Consider the following 17,564-nt stretch of genomic DNA (forward strand, 5'->3'; position numbering starts at 1 on the left):
GACTTTACAATGGAAACTATGTTCTTTCAGTGAAAGGTTTTACATGTTAAAATTGTAACCCAGGGCATGAGATGGGCAGGATGATGGGTAGGACCTTTCTTGCAAGCCACAGATGTCACCCAAAAAGGGGAGTGTCTGCATGCATGGAGTGGGTATGGCTAGAAGGAGCTGGGGGAAGAGAGGAGCTTGGGTAGAGTGACTCCGTGGAGTGGGTGAAGGACTTCTGAGGATGTCCTTCATAAGTATCTGAACTGTGTATGAGCTATGGCTTAGCCAGACAGGGTATGTGTGCTAAACTGTCTGAAAAATTCACATTGCCGTGGAAAGATTTGTGCGACAAGGCTGTTCCTGTCCTCTGATGGGTCATGTGGAAAGGGATTAAAGGGCAATTCTGTAACTAGTGTGAAAAAAAAAGCATATGTTGTTCTAAGACAGATATATAGAATGGGTTTTTTAAAAAAATTTAAAATTGTGATGGTTCATTTAAATTAATATCGTCCGAATATTGCAAACTTTAGAAAGTCACAGAAATAAGCAATAAACCTGCTTAAATCTGCATGCATGCATTTTCCAAACCCTGCTGTTCTCCCAACTCACTTATTCTGTGTCCAGTTCAGCTTTGCATCATTTTTGAGTGTCGGTGAATTTGCACGGCCGGGCTGGGCAGCTGCCTCCAGCCAGGCACCAAGGAGTGTACCATTAGCCGTGCTCCAGCAGGAGCTGGGTGCTGGGAGCCACACATGAGTTACCGGCCTGCAGCTCAGCAGCCATCCCATCGGGGTGCCGCAGGAAAATACAAACAACAACCGGGACTCATTTCACATGAGAATATTTTTTAACTAGGTGCTTTTTCATTTAAAGCATAATGTGAGCTGTCACAGTTTAAGGCTGGAGAGGGTGTCACTGATCTAATAATGATCTAAGGTTTGTGTATGGCCTGGCTAATCACAGCACCTCGTCACCTCACTGAGCATGAAGTCCTATTCACACTGCAAGACCTGTAGGATTTAGTAGGATTTAATCCCTCTTATCAATAAGAACACTTGTGGCTGATGCAGTTTCTCTAGACTTGAGCTGAAATGACTGTGAGACCCAGAGCTGCTGCGGAACTGTGGTTATGAGCGGTGCCCGGACACCCCTGGATGCAATGCCATGGGCAGGGCAGGCACCAGGGAAACCCTGGTGTAGCTTCGGGACATTTCAAGCAGCTCCCGTTCTGCTGCTGCCAGATCTTCCTTTAGTATCTGCCAGCAGGATTTTCTTCCATAGTGGGCAGACTCAGCAGAACAGGTGATGTAGAGACATGAGAGGGAGGGGAAGGTAACAAATCTGTCCAGCAGAACAAAGCTGCAGTGTTTGAACTAATAGCACTAGGTCTGGCCAAATCTTTGAGCCTGCCTTTTGGAGTTTGAATCTTACAGGCAGCGAGTCATCTGGAACAGCTTTGGAATTTTTTTCTCTATAATTTTTTCCTTGATATTCCTTGAAATGCAGCTGAATCTGGAAGAAAAACACCTGGACAATACATTCACAGCACATGGGGAACGTTTGCCGGGTCCCGGCAGCCAGCGCTGCCGCCCAGTCTGAGACACCCGTGAGCATCACCCCATGTTCAGAATGGTGTCGGCTCCCTGCTACCCCTGTGGCACAGCCCTTTGCAGGAGCTAATTCAAGCACAGCACAAACAAGAAAAGGCGCAAATGCTCTCCAGCTCCCAGAAAGTCAAGTGAGGAGGCATTAAAAGTGATACATTTAAATCAAGTGGTATAGCTGGAGTTAAGGCCATAATAATCCAGACTGTAGACTACCACCCCAAAAAGCATGTGCATTGGTTCCCTAATGGCAGGGGTACAAAAAAGGCAGTTTGCCCTTGGGGGCTTCAAAATCTGCTTTCTTTCTGTGCCTTATGTATTTGTTCTTTGAACTGCTATGCACACCTGGACTCAGCAGGATACTAATATTAGATATCCAAATTATCAAGCACTATTAGAAGTACTTTATTAAGTTATAATTTTGTCAGTTGCTTAAATTGGGATTTCTGGGACAGAGATTTAACATTTCGTGTTCTTTACCAGTTTTGATCATCTTGTCTGCTGCTCACAAGTGCAATATTTGGCATCTTGCTCTGGGTAGATACAAACTTTTTGAACATTGTTGAAAAGGCAGTTTCTGTCTTACCTATTGTAGTAGATTGATATTTTGACTTTTTGTGTTATTTTTCTTTAATTGATTGTCATCTATGGCACAGACGTATTTTTTTCCCATACTTATATCATGACCAGTGAGAGTGTTAGGATAAATTCTGTAGTTTATTTTCTAACGGCAAAATCACTTCCAACTTTCTACTTGACTTTTTCTGTTGAATTAATGTCTTCTTTCAGCATTATCAGGTATCCCAGACTTTGACTTAAAACTTCCCTGGCTCGGGGGACTGTGTCTACACAGGAAACTTTGTGCTCATGCTGTCATTAAAAGCAAAGTGGTGGAAAATTTGTGTGTAGACAGTTGATGTTATTTATGAAAAAGAGTTATGTTACAGTGTGCACTTTGAATAATATTTTTTCCTTTCATAACCTTTCTGACTCTATTCTTCTCATGATTAATGATATTTCCAAAAATCAGTGGTAAAACTCAGAAAACAAAGCAGCAGCATTTAGTGTGTTCAGAACAAGTAGCAAACTAAATTACTCCATATAAAAGAATACACTCACTATTTTTAAAGAAGCACTTTCTAAGAAATTGACAGGAGCAGAAAAAGTTCAGCCAAAATATCTGAGGAATTTTAAGTAAGAAATTTCTGTGCTTTTGACTGTAGCGTGTGACCAATCACTTAAGCCAATCTTTGCTACAGAAAGAGCAAAAGGCTAGTAAATGTGACATCCATGTTTATAAACAGCTGCTGGGGCATCCCTGGAGATACAGAGCATGTATCCATTTAACCTCAGCTTAATATTAATTTCCTTCTTTCATCACTTTTAAGGAAAACCTCAAAAAATGTTTCCATCATCAACACCTCCCCTGGGTTTTCTTTACCCAAGCATCTTCTCCTGTACCTCAGGCTTCCTCTTTTCTGTCCTCTTTCGACTTGAAGAGGATGCTTTTGGGAGCTCAGTGACAGGGCACAGCTGAGCTCTTGTCCTGCCTCATTGCCCCCTTTGCTGGCCCCGGTGAAGAGAAAAGCCCAGCTCACACCAGCAGCTGGTATTTTGCCTTCTTGCCTGTAGACACAGCAGATTATCCTTTTTAAGGGAAAGCTGATTTCACCACAATCAACCACAGCTTTGGTGTGAGGGAGAGATCCACGGGTTACCAGGACACAGGAAGGAGTATGGGGGCTGCTGAGAGGATTGAGGTTTACTCTTCAAAATCCCCGGAGCACAGCCATGCAGCACACAGGGGCAAGCTGGCTGCAGGTCACATCCTGCCCCGCGTTGCCAACCGAGTGCCCCGTGCCCCAGCATCTCCCTGGTTCCCCTGGAGATTGGGGAGTTGCTGGGGGACCCACAGGAGGTGTGAGACTGGAGGGCTAGGGGGCCACCACTTTGGAGCACACCAGCCACAGCTGTTACACACAGCCATGCTAAGAAAGCTCCTTCAGCAAACCTGAGCTGTTTTACTGCCATCCCTAGGGAAGGATATCAGGCAAGCGGCCAAACCACCTTGTTTGGGCTGTTTCTTGTTATCGCCTGGGGTGTAATGGGGGATCAGTCTGGCCCTGCTCCTCCTTCCCCAGCCACATTTCTCCCTGCACCGGACCTGCAGGGCTGCAGTCATGTGTGGCAAAGCGGGGTTGGCTTCTTGTTGGATCAGGCTTGCTGGGAAGCATCCGCAGTCCCACTGTACAAAGGACAATGTAAAACTGGATCCTTAGAGAGTTGTCCTCTGGCCTAAGCAAGTTTTTTACTTGGTCTGCGGGTCCACTGACTAAGTAAGACCTTCAAGGTCAGGTTACTAAACCTGGTTTATTTCTTTGCAACTCAAAACATCCCACTCATAAATTTTATGCCCCAAGTTATGTGTTAATTATTTATTTTTTTTTAAATTTATCTTCCACATAATAAGGTTCTCAGAACTGCAGTACAGCAAGGGTCAGTGATCATTTGCTGAAGTGGATATTGCTCTTAATTGCTTCCCAGCCACAGCACATGACAAACTGTGTGGCCCTTGGCTGCCCAAACCTTATACAGTCTGAACACAACATGAGATGGGAGCATCACCCTTGATCAGGAAACACTGCCAGGGCTGGAGTATTACCTGCTTGGACAGAGGCTCTGAGGAGAAGATCCTGGGTACCAGAGGTGCCAGGAAGAGGGCACACCAGCTTGGTGTGGCTGGCTGGGGAAAGGAGGAGGTGGTGGAGGGCAAATACAGGGAGAGAAACACTTGGACTTTGGTGCTACCCTGTCCTTTGCAAACGCACAAGACGTTGCTCTTCTGGAATATTTTTAAGATCATTGGAGCAGAGACAGGGAAACCAACCCCACTGTACCCCTGACTTATGAGGGTGCTCTAGAAAAGTCAGTGTCCCAACCCAGTGCTGATGAGACCACAGAGAAGTACTCGAAAAACTAAAGTGGCATCTTTATTTTATACATAACTGTCAGTATAAAAAGTTTATTACACAAGAGCTGTTTTGTTTACAATATATTATATTGCTTCAAGCTGATGCAGAAAGTTCATACATTATAGTTGTACTTTGTTTACAATATATTATGTTGGTTAAATGGCACCACTGCAGTGTATTTTTAATACATGGTACATTGCAGACTGTAAGACCAAAAATAACATTGAATTGTATGATTCCGTTTTTTAATCAGGCAACTTATTTATTTTTCTTAGGAAAAAGTCTAAATACACAAAAGGAAAAATGTAATAGGCACCCTTCCTTTGTCTTAGGCAAATTAAATCTGTAGTCATTGAAATGATTCAGGTTAGCATCTATGAGGTTTTCTGCTTGAATATTGTTACTTAATTTTTGGAGCTATATAATCAAATAGAAAGTTTAAACATAATTGAAGTATAGTACAAAACACCATCCAAAGCACTGAAAGAAGAAGCCTATATAATCATGCTATAGAAGTATTTATAAAACTTAAAAGGAATAGTAAATATCAGCTCAGTGGTTTATAACGAAGCTAATAAAATTCCAGTCGGTAATCTCAACTGTAATGAACAGCATTTTAACATTCAATCCATGAGAGGTTAATGAAGGCTATGAACTTTGTGTAACACGAACCGTTTCAGATGTTGGAGTTCACCAGATATAATTGGATTCGGGTGGAACATGCCTCTCCTCGGTCTTTTTGGGTGAAGGCGTGTGCTGCCTATGCTTGCTGCCTGCTGGCCTCAGGGCGCTCAGACCGCTGGCTCCATACCCTGGAAAATTATCCAATTCAGGAGAAGAGAAACCACAGAAGCGAGCTCACGATCCACCACTAATATTTCAAGTGGAAATAGTCCTCCCCGCACGTTTGAACAACAGATTTTGCTATGCCTTACTCAAGCGCCCACCCCTCTCTGTGTCCCACTCCGGGGCCAGACGAGGTTCTGCCAAAAGCAAGGATGCTCTCACCTTGCCAGGGAGCCCAGGGGACAATCAGTGTGCCCGGGCTGTCACTTAGCCCTGGGTTCACACGTGCACAGCCACGCCAGAGTGGAGGGAGAGGGAAACCGCTCCACCAGCCCTGGGCTCTGAAGAAGGGCGTAAGCATCACCCCCCAGGGAGAACCTGCACCAGCTACCTGAGCTTGGCTTTGGTTTAAGGCTGAACGCAAAGAGAAAGAACAGCAGCGACAATAAACACCTACAGGGGAAAAAAAACCCAGTCTGAAACAGGCTTAGCAGAGCTGCTTTGCTGTGGAAAATGAGAACGAACAATAAAAATGGAATTCAAAGTATTATGTTGTAGTTATAGTTTCATTTACCCATCTCATTACTTAAAGCTCATGGAAACGATGTTGAAAAACTGAGTTCCAGGTTCAATTTTTTTAACCACTTCTTTTTAAGAAAACAGCTTTACCAAGGAGCCATTGATTTGATGTAATATGAAGCAAGTCTCTCAAATTAGCTATAAATCTCCTCTCAAGATCAGGAGAGGTTTGGTTTTATTTTAAGAGAGCGAATTGAAGTGTGTGCAGACTTGTTTGTGCAATTTAAGCCCTACATGGGTCCTTAAAATGGGGATGAATTTTAACCAATCTCAATTTCTTTGCTGAATACAAAGAGAGTTTTGCAGTGCTAAACACAGCAGGACTGTACCCAAAGTACAAGTAATTAGGGATGGAAAACTGTGTGATTATTGACTCCTTGTAACATGATTATGAGTTTTGGTTTTGTTGTACAGGTAATTAGTTCTTTGAGGATAGTCATCCATAGTACATTATTTTTTTTTCACAGAGTATTACAAGAAGAAAAAGTTCATATTGAACTTAGGAAGTTCATATTGATTTCCATTTTTTCTAAACATAACTTATATTGATGGTATTTCTCCTTCAGGGAATGACATAAATTCTTACACACAGATCCACCAGTTAACAGCAGAAAAGTGGACTTCCCAAACTTAATTTTAACAGCATAAGCCATTTTAGTTAGATAATACTAATTTTTAATGAAAAAGCTATATTTATTCTAATATATTTTAATGTGATACAAATCATAGGCATAAACAGAATTAGAAAAAAAATAATATTCAGTTGATGCTGCAATGTAAGGTTCACATTCCTTGTGGCTATTTGGTAGGTTTTATAGCTGCAAATTTTTTCAACTTTTTTATCATCGCCACTTAGAACATTGAATGTGAATCACCAGCTAACAGTGTTTCAACTAAACATTAATACCTCATAGGAGAATGTACACAATGTCTCCTGAAGATCCGCTGTCACAACACTGTTGCACATGAAATATAAAATCGAATCTGAAGTTGTTACTGGATATATACAATGGTATTTCAAATAATTTTATAGTGCCATTTTAAATCCAGTGAAATGATCAAATGGGTCAATAAGCACAACAGAAACTAGTTTTAAGGACTTCAACTTTGCTTTGGGACAATATCTTTTGTGGTGTGTGAAGCATGGGTGGGGAAGAGAACTTTAGAGTCAGTAAGCACAGATTTTACAAAACTCTTCAAGTTTTCCCCAAAGTTTATAAAGGACATTACATCTTTTCTAAGTTTTAATCAGCTTTAAAATCTGACAGAGTTTTTTTTATAAAAATGCCTACCTGACATTTTAAGGCCAGCTGACATTACTGAGGAGTACTGAAGGACTGTAGATCCCTTCCACAGCATGGGTGGAAGACACATGAAGTCACCCAGAAACCTGGTTGATGCCAGATTCTGGAATTTCTAATACAAGGGCAATCTTGCTAAAACACTTTTAAATAACTCTGAGGGTTTTTCCAGTAAGTAAAATTATAAAGTATTGAAAATCTTCATTTTATTGTTTGGATTAACCATTAGGAAAAAATGGAGCATAGCATCATTAATAAGGCTGGAAAGGCTGCTGGAGCAGTCATTTCTGTGTGGCATCGGATGTATAAGAGCTCCAACAGGGACTCTCCAGGTTTGCTTTTCACTTACTTTTGTTGCAGTGTCTCCCATGCCAGCCTTCTTTGCACTGGCACTTGTTGGGCTCAGTACAGGTGCCATATGGGCCGCAGCCAGGTTCACAGACAGCTGTAAGATAGTGAGCACACACACCTGACCTCCTGATGTTCCATCCAGAGACAGGGTTGCATATGTGCTTTCCCTGCTTTTGTTCCTCATGACAGGCTGGTCCTGTCACAGGCCAGGGTTCTCACAGTAAATCTGTGACTTTGCACTGAATGGGTGCAGAGTCCCAAAACATTTCACCCCCACTATTCCCTGGCAAGGTCTGGCTCAGTCTCTGTCAGGAGAAGCAGATGGAACAGTAGAGCTGAGCGTACACCAGAACCAGTGGGAGAGGAGGGCAGCCCCCAGCATCCCTCCACAAAGTGCTCCCATGGGATTTTAACATTGCGATGTATTGATGTTTTATTATGCATTTTTTTATTACTAAACTGCTATTAGTAAGCTGACACATCGCTGATTTATAGAAACTCAGGGTACAAAAGAAACTGTGGGGAGGCTTTTGTAAAAAACTTTTCTGTGTATGTTGTATGTCCAGAAAGTAAAATAACCTGAACAAACTATTAGTTCTGACATTGTGTATGAAGATACTGTACAGCTAGTTTGATGCTCCTACAACAAGGACTGATACAATGGTTTTGATACTTACGCTTTGAACACAGGTCTCCCTGGTAGCCTTTGGAGCACTTGCATTTATTCTTACCAGTACATTTGCCTCCATTTCGACAGGGCTGATGGCATTTACCTAGAAATTGAAAGCACAAAACCAATGGTCTTAGTCCACTGCATCTACTGGAGACAAGTGTCTGAGAAGCCTGCCTTGTACCTGAAAAACTCATTGGATACTAACAGAGGAGTGGGAATTGTTGATCCATCAGGAAGCCTCTGCTGCAAGTCTATGCTTCCAATTTATATGCATTCTTCTGCTTTGAAAATACGATAATGATTTGGCACAGCCAAAGCCCGTGTGTCCACGCAGCTTTTGCTCAGACTTGTGCCACTTGGGAGTCCACCGAGTCCCTCATGCCACCAGCCAGTATTGCCTCCCGCTTTCCTCACCCTTTGTGGGGGAGGCAGCAGTGTTTGGATGTGGTGTTTGGAAAGAGTGGGATCCATACCCAGAGGGCACAAGCAAAAGGAAATCCGGTGGCATGCCCAAGAGATTTTAAGCTTTAGGAAACTCAGTTACTGACAGGTATGGTACTACTTGCAGACAGTAGATGATTGGATGGGTGTATCATCTTGTGGCTGTTGACCACCACGATGCTGTGTATGGTGCAGTGAGGACTGTTCCACACTACAGCTCAGAAACTAAAGGTGCATTTAAAAGCACACCCTTCTTTCCTGTTTGCAAAGAGCAGAGCATCTTTGGCAACAGTAATTAAAACTTGCAGACATTTTTTGAGGCTTTTGGTCCGGAAATTACTTTCCCTCACATTCATGTTTTGCCAGAGGAAAAGACTGAGTCTGATGGTGCTGATTGGTCCCAATTCGCCTGGGAGAGATGAGGTCCATGCTAGTGGAGGAGATCCATACTCACGCTCTTGCTGTGCCTGACTCACACCAAGGGCTTTCCTCAGACTTAATATCAGGTTTCCCATCAGCAGACTGTAAATCCCTTGTTAGAATTTATCTCCACTATTGGACTAGTTGAATCTTTGCTTGTCTCTGGGAAGGGTGAGCACAGCCCCCACAGGCTAGGCCACCCCTAGGCTGAGGGGGGCTCTCTGCCACCTCCCTGGCCACTCTTGGGCCACCAGGAGCTGCACCCTCAACCTCTCACCTCCTTGGTGGCCATATGTACCAGTGCAGCTTTTCTCACTGTTGTACAAAACCTTGTTGCATCCTTTCTAATACCACAATATTTTCTGAATTCTTCAGAACAGCAAAAAAAAACCCCAACACCTTCCTAGATTTAGCACTAATATTTACCTGAATCTATGAACAAATAAAAACTGGAACTAGGGGCAGCAAACTATTTCCTTTTTTTTTTAAAAAAAAAAGGAAATTAACTGAGACCTGCACATCATAATTTAAGCATCAACACTCATCCTTTCCACTGCTGGTTCGCTGTGCTGAAAACCTCAGTGAATGCACTCATATCATGGTCACAGGCACTTCCCTTGGGAGCTCAATAACCTGCTAGTGCTTGCTCAGCTTTCAACCCCATCAGACTTCTGCAATGCATGTGTGTATCATCAATATAAAAGAGACATTTGTTCCTAATGCACATAATTATCTTAATAGCCCTGAAACAAGCTTCATAACCAGTTGACTAAAAAAAAACATGCTAAGGAGAGTTTCTGCAAAAGCATAATTTCCTTGCAGAAGCCTTTGGAGAGGGAACCTGTAGGTACTCTAATTTGCAAGCATTTGGATCTGAAGTAATTAATGACTGAAAGGAGAAGTGCTGAGGAAATCTGGGGATTCTCCTACTTCTTGAAGTAAATATGAAGGATATGAGTCAAGGGGTATGATACCAACTTTCACAGAACTGCATTAGGCAAATACTTGGCTCAGCACAGCTCAATTAACTTTGGACTAAGATTTTTTTCACAAATTGAAGGAAAGAGTAATAACCCTCTCTGTTATTGACTGAGACGTGGAAAAAGAACAATACAGTTGGTAACAAATGGGGAGGAATCCAAAACAAAATAAGACCCTCTGCACTCAAACTGAAATGCTAATTAGAGTCAATGCATAACCGTAGCTAGAAAAAATCTGGAAGACTGAATGCTTGTTAGTATTGTAGACTGGGTCCAGTACATTTCCCAGGAGTCTTAGAGGCTGATTCAACTGTTAGACAAGCAGTCAAAATCTTTAAACAATTTTTTTAAAAAAATAAAAATGCAGTTTTCAGAAGATAGCTTTCTGCCTGTTGAAACGTTTTCTCCCCTTGTTATTTCAAGACTCTCATGACTGAATGTAGCTGGCCCTGGATTTAAGAAAAGAGTCTGAGCTATGTTTCTCCTCTGGTGTTTCTAAGACTCGTCTAGCATTTCTTGCAGTCTTCCACTGTTGTGCTGGCACTGGTACAGTGCCCAGAGGTGGTAGCAGCCATCAATCACAGTCTAACAATTGCTGTTCCAGCTTTACAAAAGCCAAAGGAAGTGCATAGCTTTCCTTGCTCTCATCAACATGACCCCAGCTAAGCTCTTAGCATACTCTGATCCTGAGTTTTTTTTCTTTTGTACAGAAACTACTTCACTGTCTGTATTTCAATAATTTAATTTGAGCCACACAGGTAAGCCTTTGCCAGAAGCCAAAGTCCATTGTAACTGTCCAAAGCAGCAGTAGACAACTATAAGTTCAAGAGCCCCTGGGACAGACCAATTAAGTGGAGCACCCTTAATTATGCATGATGTGGTATCAGTTCTAAGAGTTTTCCTCCAAAAAATCACTACTGACATAAAATACGTGCTTCTCAAACTTTGAACCAGAACTCATTCATCATCTGAGAAGTATCAGCATTGACATCTTGGAGACTGAAGAAAGAAATGAGGTTCTGTCAGAGTGTCAAATTTGAACTTGATATAAGCAAAGGTAAATTCAGTGAAAATCCACACTGCTGTTCTCACTGACATCTGATCTGAATTTGTATCAAAGAGCAATCTTTATTAATTTAATAACAATGAAACTTTACTGCTTCCATTTGGCTTCATTTTTGATTAGGTAAAAAGGAGTTACAAAATTCCTTGTAATGGATAGAGATATCGTGAAACATTTACTTACATCTACTCTTTATCTACATGTAAATACTGTGCAAAATGTAGGTCTTAGGTATATGTGCTCTTTCTTTGCACAGTAATTCATTTATTTTCCCACATTGATATTACAGTTTATTTCCATGTGTTTCCAAATGCTTTGATGATACAAATTTCATAACTGTGAGAAAAGCCTGTCTCTACTGATGCACATTAAGAAATCAGATCTTCTGGGCCCTCCCAGGCCAAATGCTGCTCTCTGCACTCCCGTGAAGGCACTAGGGAATGTCAGCGAGATTATTTACAGCAGGAGAAGCTCCTTCCACAGCATCCTACTAGAAGCTTTAAGCCCAGAAAGAAAAGCCCGGGTGTATGTTCTCAAAACCGAAATGCTCATACTCTATTCAAGTGTGGGGAACTATAGAAGTAATCCAATTTAACTGAGCTATGAGAAAACTCTTCTTTTAGTGAGATCAAATACTTGACAGCTGACCTCCCAGATCTGTTCCAGCCTGGCTGTATCTCTACCCTCAACTTTACAGAGCACACTTAGATCTACCATGAGCTAAAATATTTTGAATTGCTTTGATGCTAAACTTCTGAAAATAGCAAGTCTTTTGATGTTTGTGACATGGATTTCCAAGTTGCCATGTGAATGCAACTTAATATGTTAAGTGAAAGCTCTCTGCTCTTATGATTCAGCCCTCCCTCTACTCCAAGCCTTTCTATTCTCAGCTTATAGTGGCCCTTTCAGAGGCGCGGGGTCAAACCTGATCTGCTCTACACAGCTACGAATTGCAGTAACGTTTGAAAACAGCTGTTCCACACAGGCTTGGCACAGCAGCACATCCATCTGTCACAGTATTGCCTGCACACTTACAGCTTGAGGGTTCTTACCCAGCTCAGTTACTAGTAAAAACAAAGCAAGGTAGGGGATGAGGTGATATAGCAGTGAGTCAAACATCAGTAGGAGATGTGTTTGAAGGCATGTGGCATCTACATAGCTGTGTGAGATCCTCGCTGTGAGCCCTGCAGAGGCAGGCAGCACTTCATCATTCAGACACTGACACCAGAATAAGTTGATGTAAGCAAAAGCAAGCACACGGAGATGCTACTCACTAATTTCACACTGGTCTCCTTCATAGCCTGAAGGACAAATGCATTTTCCCAGGTAGAAGCATGTTCCTCCATTCAAACAGGTTGTTGTACAGTTTGCTGAAACAAATAAAACAGGAGTGAGCTAAGTCACTAATATGAACTCAATCTGACTTGGCCTTTTCTGATGCTCATCATAAATAAACATTGAATAGGTTTAAAAACATCTTTTCATCTGGTTTACAAAGGAAGACTGAAATGTGTTTTTTCCTATATAATGCTTTGCATGGGCACACACACAAGTCAGTATAGAAACAGACAAGTGAAAAATACAGCAATGAGATCCCTGAGGACAGACTGTGTTACATCTTTATCAATCCTCACATGTAAAGCTCGTTGAAAGATCAAGTCACTATTGCTGTTGAAACTGTCAGTGTGTGATAAAAGGAGCACAACCTAGGACTGGAAGTTACTTCTGCAAGAGGATACTTCACTACAGTTCTTAATTAATGCCTTGACCAGAAAGAAACTTTTATAAGTTTTTGCTGTGTGGTTACATAGATGTAAATGCTGTGTCTCTCACCTGCTAAATTACCTACATTGTGTTAGATGTGACTTTTCACCAAAAAGCTGGGATTCATATTAACCCTTCAAGCCACTGGGAGCCTTTCATTACAATGCACTTTTGAAACACTTTTAAAAAGTGATAAAAGTCTCATCAAGGACTCAATGTGAGTCAGAAGGACATTGACAACAGTTTGTGTAAGCATAACTAAAGGCCTGGGAAGGTTCCCATTATTGTGCTGGAAAGTCCACTAGGACCTTTCACGTTTAGCCTTCACATCATACAGTTCTGCAACAATAAGTGCAATGTGATGTTCTGTAATCTGCTCTGCCATGAACAGGTCAGCTAAATTTCTGCAGGAAACTACTTTCTTTTTTTCAGTGTGGTAGCTTGGACTGTTACAAATTACTGTTCTGAATAACTGATTGATCCTTGCTATCCTTCCTGAGCCACAATGCAGCAATCAAAAAATGAATAGCCTGCTTATTTTTTCATGTGTTCAGATGCAGCAAGTTAAGATACTAAATCATTAGTAAAACTATCTTTACTCCAGGAAACTAGAGTTCAAATAGAGAGAATTTTTTTTTCCTAGGCCAGAAATAGAAATGAATTTTGTGGTAAGTCCCACAGATATCAGTGCATCAACTAAAGTGATTATCTAAATTACCCTTCACGGAGCTGATGTATATGTATGCCAGCACATTCACCTGCGAAAGCACTTGCAACAGCTCCCAGGTTGTGCTAAAGAATCTATACGAAGAGATACAAAACTTTAAGAACTTATTTACTTCATCACTTGCCTGACTTTCCAAAATCCACTCTTGGAGGGAAACTAACATGGGAATAGAGAGGCTGCTGAATACAGAGCCCGGGGAGGGGTTAACCCATAGTTACCTTTGTCGCAGTTGATGCCATAGAACCCTGGGGGACAGATGCAGAGGCCTGGGGTAATGCAGAGCCCACCGTTCATGCAGCGAGGAGCACAGAGCGCTGAGGAGCAGGAAGAACAGAAACAACATCACTGGTGTGATAGCAACTGTCTATTTGAATACACAGCACATTGCCTTATTAAGCTAGTTTTCCTTCTGCTGAATGTACAAGTCACCTCTGTAAAGCATGTTTGTAAGTGGGTTAAATCAATTGCACCTCTGGTCTGTATCTGGCAATCTGTATCCAGTGGTACTAAAAAAATGAAGATTAAATTATGTTCCAATCTGGTCTCATATGTAAGCAGAAATTGCCTCTTGTGCAGTTTAATTCCAAACTGGGCAGAGCAAAGGGTCCATCTACACCCTCTGGATATTTTAAGTCTCTATAAATGGACTCTGGTGCTGCAGCTGGAGCCTCAGCTCTGCAGACAGGACTGTCTCTTTAGGAGATTGCTGCATTCAGAGATGTCAGCAATGCAGCAGGATTCCCAGGCAGGCTTTATAATGATCCCTCCCTTCTCCCTCTGCATACCTGAGCATAAACATGGATACTTAATGTAGGCCAGGGGAGCTTGTCACGTGGCCTGGTTTGGTGGCCAAACTGTCCTGCATGTTCCCCATGAACCTTCTCCAGAGCCCCTGTGCTCTGCCAAGCCTTCTCTGCAGTAGCGGCCACCCCACAAGGCTCTTCCAGGGAGGCACATCAGGTGGTAATGCTTCATTTTGTGATTGCCCACAACTGGACCACTGATTGAGGCTGGGTCCATAGCAGTCAGTTAAACAGTAGCCAGGCATAGGGAAAAGTTGGGGCACAGGATCACCCACCTTGTGAAATTGTTAGTGTCATTCCTGGCACAGCTTTGTCCTCAGTCACCCAGCAAACCCTTGTGGGCATGGCCCTGGAGTGAGCAGTAGCCACAGGCTCCTCCCAGCAGGGAATTTGGAGGGTGGGTTTTTGGAGAGTAAGAGTTTATTAAACATACAAATGCAAACTGCACCATCCCAGTTGGCCTACAGGCCAGAGGGCTCATCTTTTGTACTTAATATTTTATGTGTAGCCAGAGTGTCTGGAAGCTCAGTGAAGGATGCCATTGGAATAGGATGCCCACAGGGATGGTTTGTTCCATCTCAGGTCACCCCAGGGAGGGTCTGCCACTGGGGGAGGTGAAGGAAAAGGTAGGAAGAAGAGCTAGTTTCCTTGTGAAGGCACTCAGTTTCTTGGTGCCTCACTCCTGGATTTGTCATTTGGGGCTATTAGTCACTAACAGAAAGGGAGACTCTTTCCTTCATCTTTCCATATTCATTGTCAGCCTACCTCCAAATTAGATTTTATCTCCAAATAAACAAATGCTGAATAACAAAAGTCCTGTGCTTTGTTTCCCAGCTAGTCCTCATTAGGAGAAGAATTTTATTTAATCTGTTTACCAGATGGATTCTCTTACATGTGTGGACTCAAAATATATAAAATCTTCAGAACAGACCATTCTTTTAGAAGAGACTACAGTGCAGTACCTACAGTTTTGTTGAGATTGTGGTAAAGAAGACAGCTGAGAAGATATTTTTTTAATTACCTTTTTCACAGTGAGGCCCGTAAAATCCATCTGGACATTCACAGACATGTCTTTCATTGCAAAATCCTCCATTTCTGCATCCTCCTGGACACTCCGCTTTATAAAATATAATGATAATCTTAATTGGATATTACATACTGCAATGTCAGCCAACTTTCGGTAGGATCAATATATTCCTTTAACACAACAGTAAAAATATTTGCTGACAGACAGGCAAATGCTGGCAGAAATAGAAGTTCAGCTAAGACCTCCTCAAGAGAAATTAGTTTCTTTTTTGTTAGTCTACAAATAGAGGTTTCATCATGTGTTCAAACAAACGCACAATGTGCTGTTGACAGACTGCGCATTTCCATTGCTCTGCTGTTCTGTAAGTGGAAGAGTAATGTGGCTGCCCTGCTCAATCCAGAACTTTCTCCTCCATGGGGAAACAAGCAGGCAGTGCAGGGCTTGCATTGCTGATTAGACCTGCCCTCAGTATGCAGGTCCAGTTTCAATTTCGCAGCCTTAAGTAGACTGCGCTGCAACCTGTATTGCATTAATTGCTATATCTGTTGCTACCAAGGTGACAAAATGATGAAATCTGTATTCAAATGAAAGAGTTCAGCTTCAAGGCTAGAGAAAAAGAATGCCAAAAAGGAAGATGAAAGCATTCCTGCACAGTGGTCCTATGCTGTCATGCAACTCATTCACATCTCAACTATCCATCAAACACTGGTTAAAGCATTTAGCAAAGCTGACTGCATTATGCAAGGATGAGAAATACCTCTGGGTACCATCACCATCCTCAAAAGAGTCCATTGAAAAAGAGGCAAAACAAATTGAACCCCTTGGAAGGTCAAGAAGACATGACCGCTGGGTAGAAAAGCAATTGCTCAAAAATACCTTCCTAGATGTGTCACAGAGAAGGATGCAGGCAAGAGAGGCTGCCTACTCCCTATAGAAAATGTGAACATTGCTCACGATCAGTGGTACCAGGGCCACAAGGCAAGTTTAGCAGAGTAGGCGTGACCTTCTCATCTTGATGTTATGCTGGGTGACACTCCAAGTGAGAAGGTTAAAAAAACTCCGAGGCACGCTGAAACTCAGAGAGCAATCTTAATGCAACCATCTCAACTCAAACTTGAAAGTAATCTATTAGACAGCAATTGGCTTTAATGTTGGCATCAGGTCTTTTTTTTTCCTTAAGTGTAACAGCCGTGTAAGCATCGTGACTAAGAACACCTTCCAAGAGCATCCTCGCTTCTCCTCCATTGCCTTGTCATCTGATTTGCTCAAGAAGTGCCGTCACCTACTGACCACAGGCTATAAAGATGTGCCACTGATTCATACCGATTCTTAGCTGAACAATACCAGAGTTCAAATTCAAGTTATAGCCTTTTAAGTGCACTTGTTTCATGTGGTAAGGAGCAGTGAGATGTCTATAAATTTAAGAGGATCATGTTGCCTGAAACATTTTTGCAGCCCACAGAGATACTTTAAACTGCAACTCCTATTAATACAGAGGAATACATAACCCTGGACTTAAACAAATTTGAATGATCCTTCCTTCTTCTAATATTTGAGTCAGGTGACACATCTGTTAGTTAAACTCATACATAAATAAACTTCTGTTTTTCAAAATGTATCTAATAGTTGATTAGAGCCACAAGAAATGCTGACTGCTATAACTACAAGCACTATTCTGCTGCACTCATGTTATAGCTCTCTATTTAATGGGACACAAAAGGTAACTCTGAGACTAAGTGAAAAGAAAGAAAGAAAAAAAGGCACCAGTCAGGTGGCTGGATGCTGTGTACACTGCCAAACAAACAGGAAAGAGAGAGCAGGAAAAGTGTCATTTAAAAATTATTCTTCCATCCAAGGCCATAGAAACACAAAACAAGAAGTGTTGCTTTAGAAGTAAAGCTGTTTGCAGCAGTAATGGTGGTGGTAAATGCCTTTTTGTCTTATTGTGTTCCAACAACGTACTCTAGGACTCTTTCTGGAAATGCTTATCTCTTTGTACCCACATGCAGAGCTGCTATTCGTTACAGAAAATGCATGCTTAAATACATACCATTTCAAACCGAAAAATAGGAAAACATATTTGTT

At 41.9% G+C, this 17,564-nt stretch overlaps 1 protein-coding gene across 1 annotated transcript in view; it reads right to left on the reverse strand.

Annotated features, from left to right (window-relative positions):
* Positions 1–5,254: 5,254 nt before the first annotated feature.
* WIF1 (WNT inhibitory factor 1) overlaps positions 5,255–17,564 on the reverse strand; it is a gene marked incomplete at both ends in the record, with an annotated part of 40,838 nt that continues 28,528 nt past the window's right edge. The window contains 6 exons of the mRNA XM_080363295.1: positions 5,255–5,376; positions 7,580–7,675; positions 8,259–8,354; positions 12,433–12,528; positions 13,868–13,963; positions 15,474–15,569. Of these exons, the coding sequence (XP_080219421.1) occupies positions 5,255–5,376; positions 7,580–7,675; positions 8,259–8,354; positions 12,433–12,528; positions 13,868–13,963; positions 15,474–15,569 (602 nt within the window). The remainder of the gene's footprint in view (positions 5,377–7,579; positions 7,676–8,258; positions 8,355–12,432; positions 12,529–13,867; positions 13,964–15,473; positions 15,570–17,564) is intronic.

The sequence above is a fragment of the Nesoenas mayeri genome (assembly GCF_963082525.1).
Source record: "Nesoenas mayeri genome assembly, chromosome: 1".
Lineage (NCBI taxonomy): Eukaryota > Metazoa > Chordata > Aves > Columbiformes > Columbidae > Nesoenas > Nesoenas mayeri.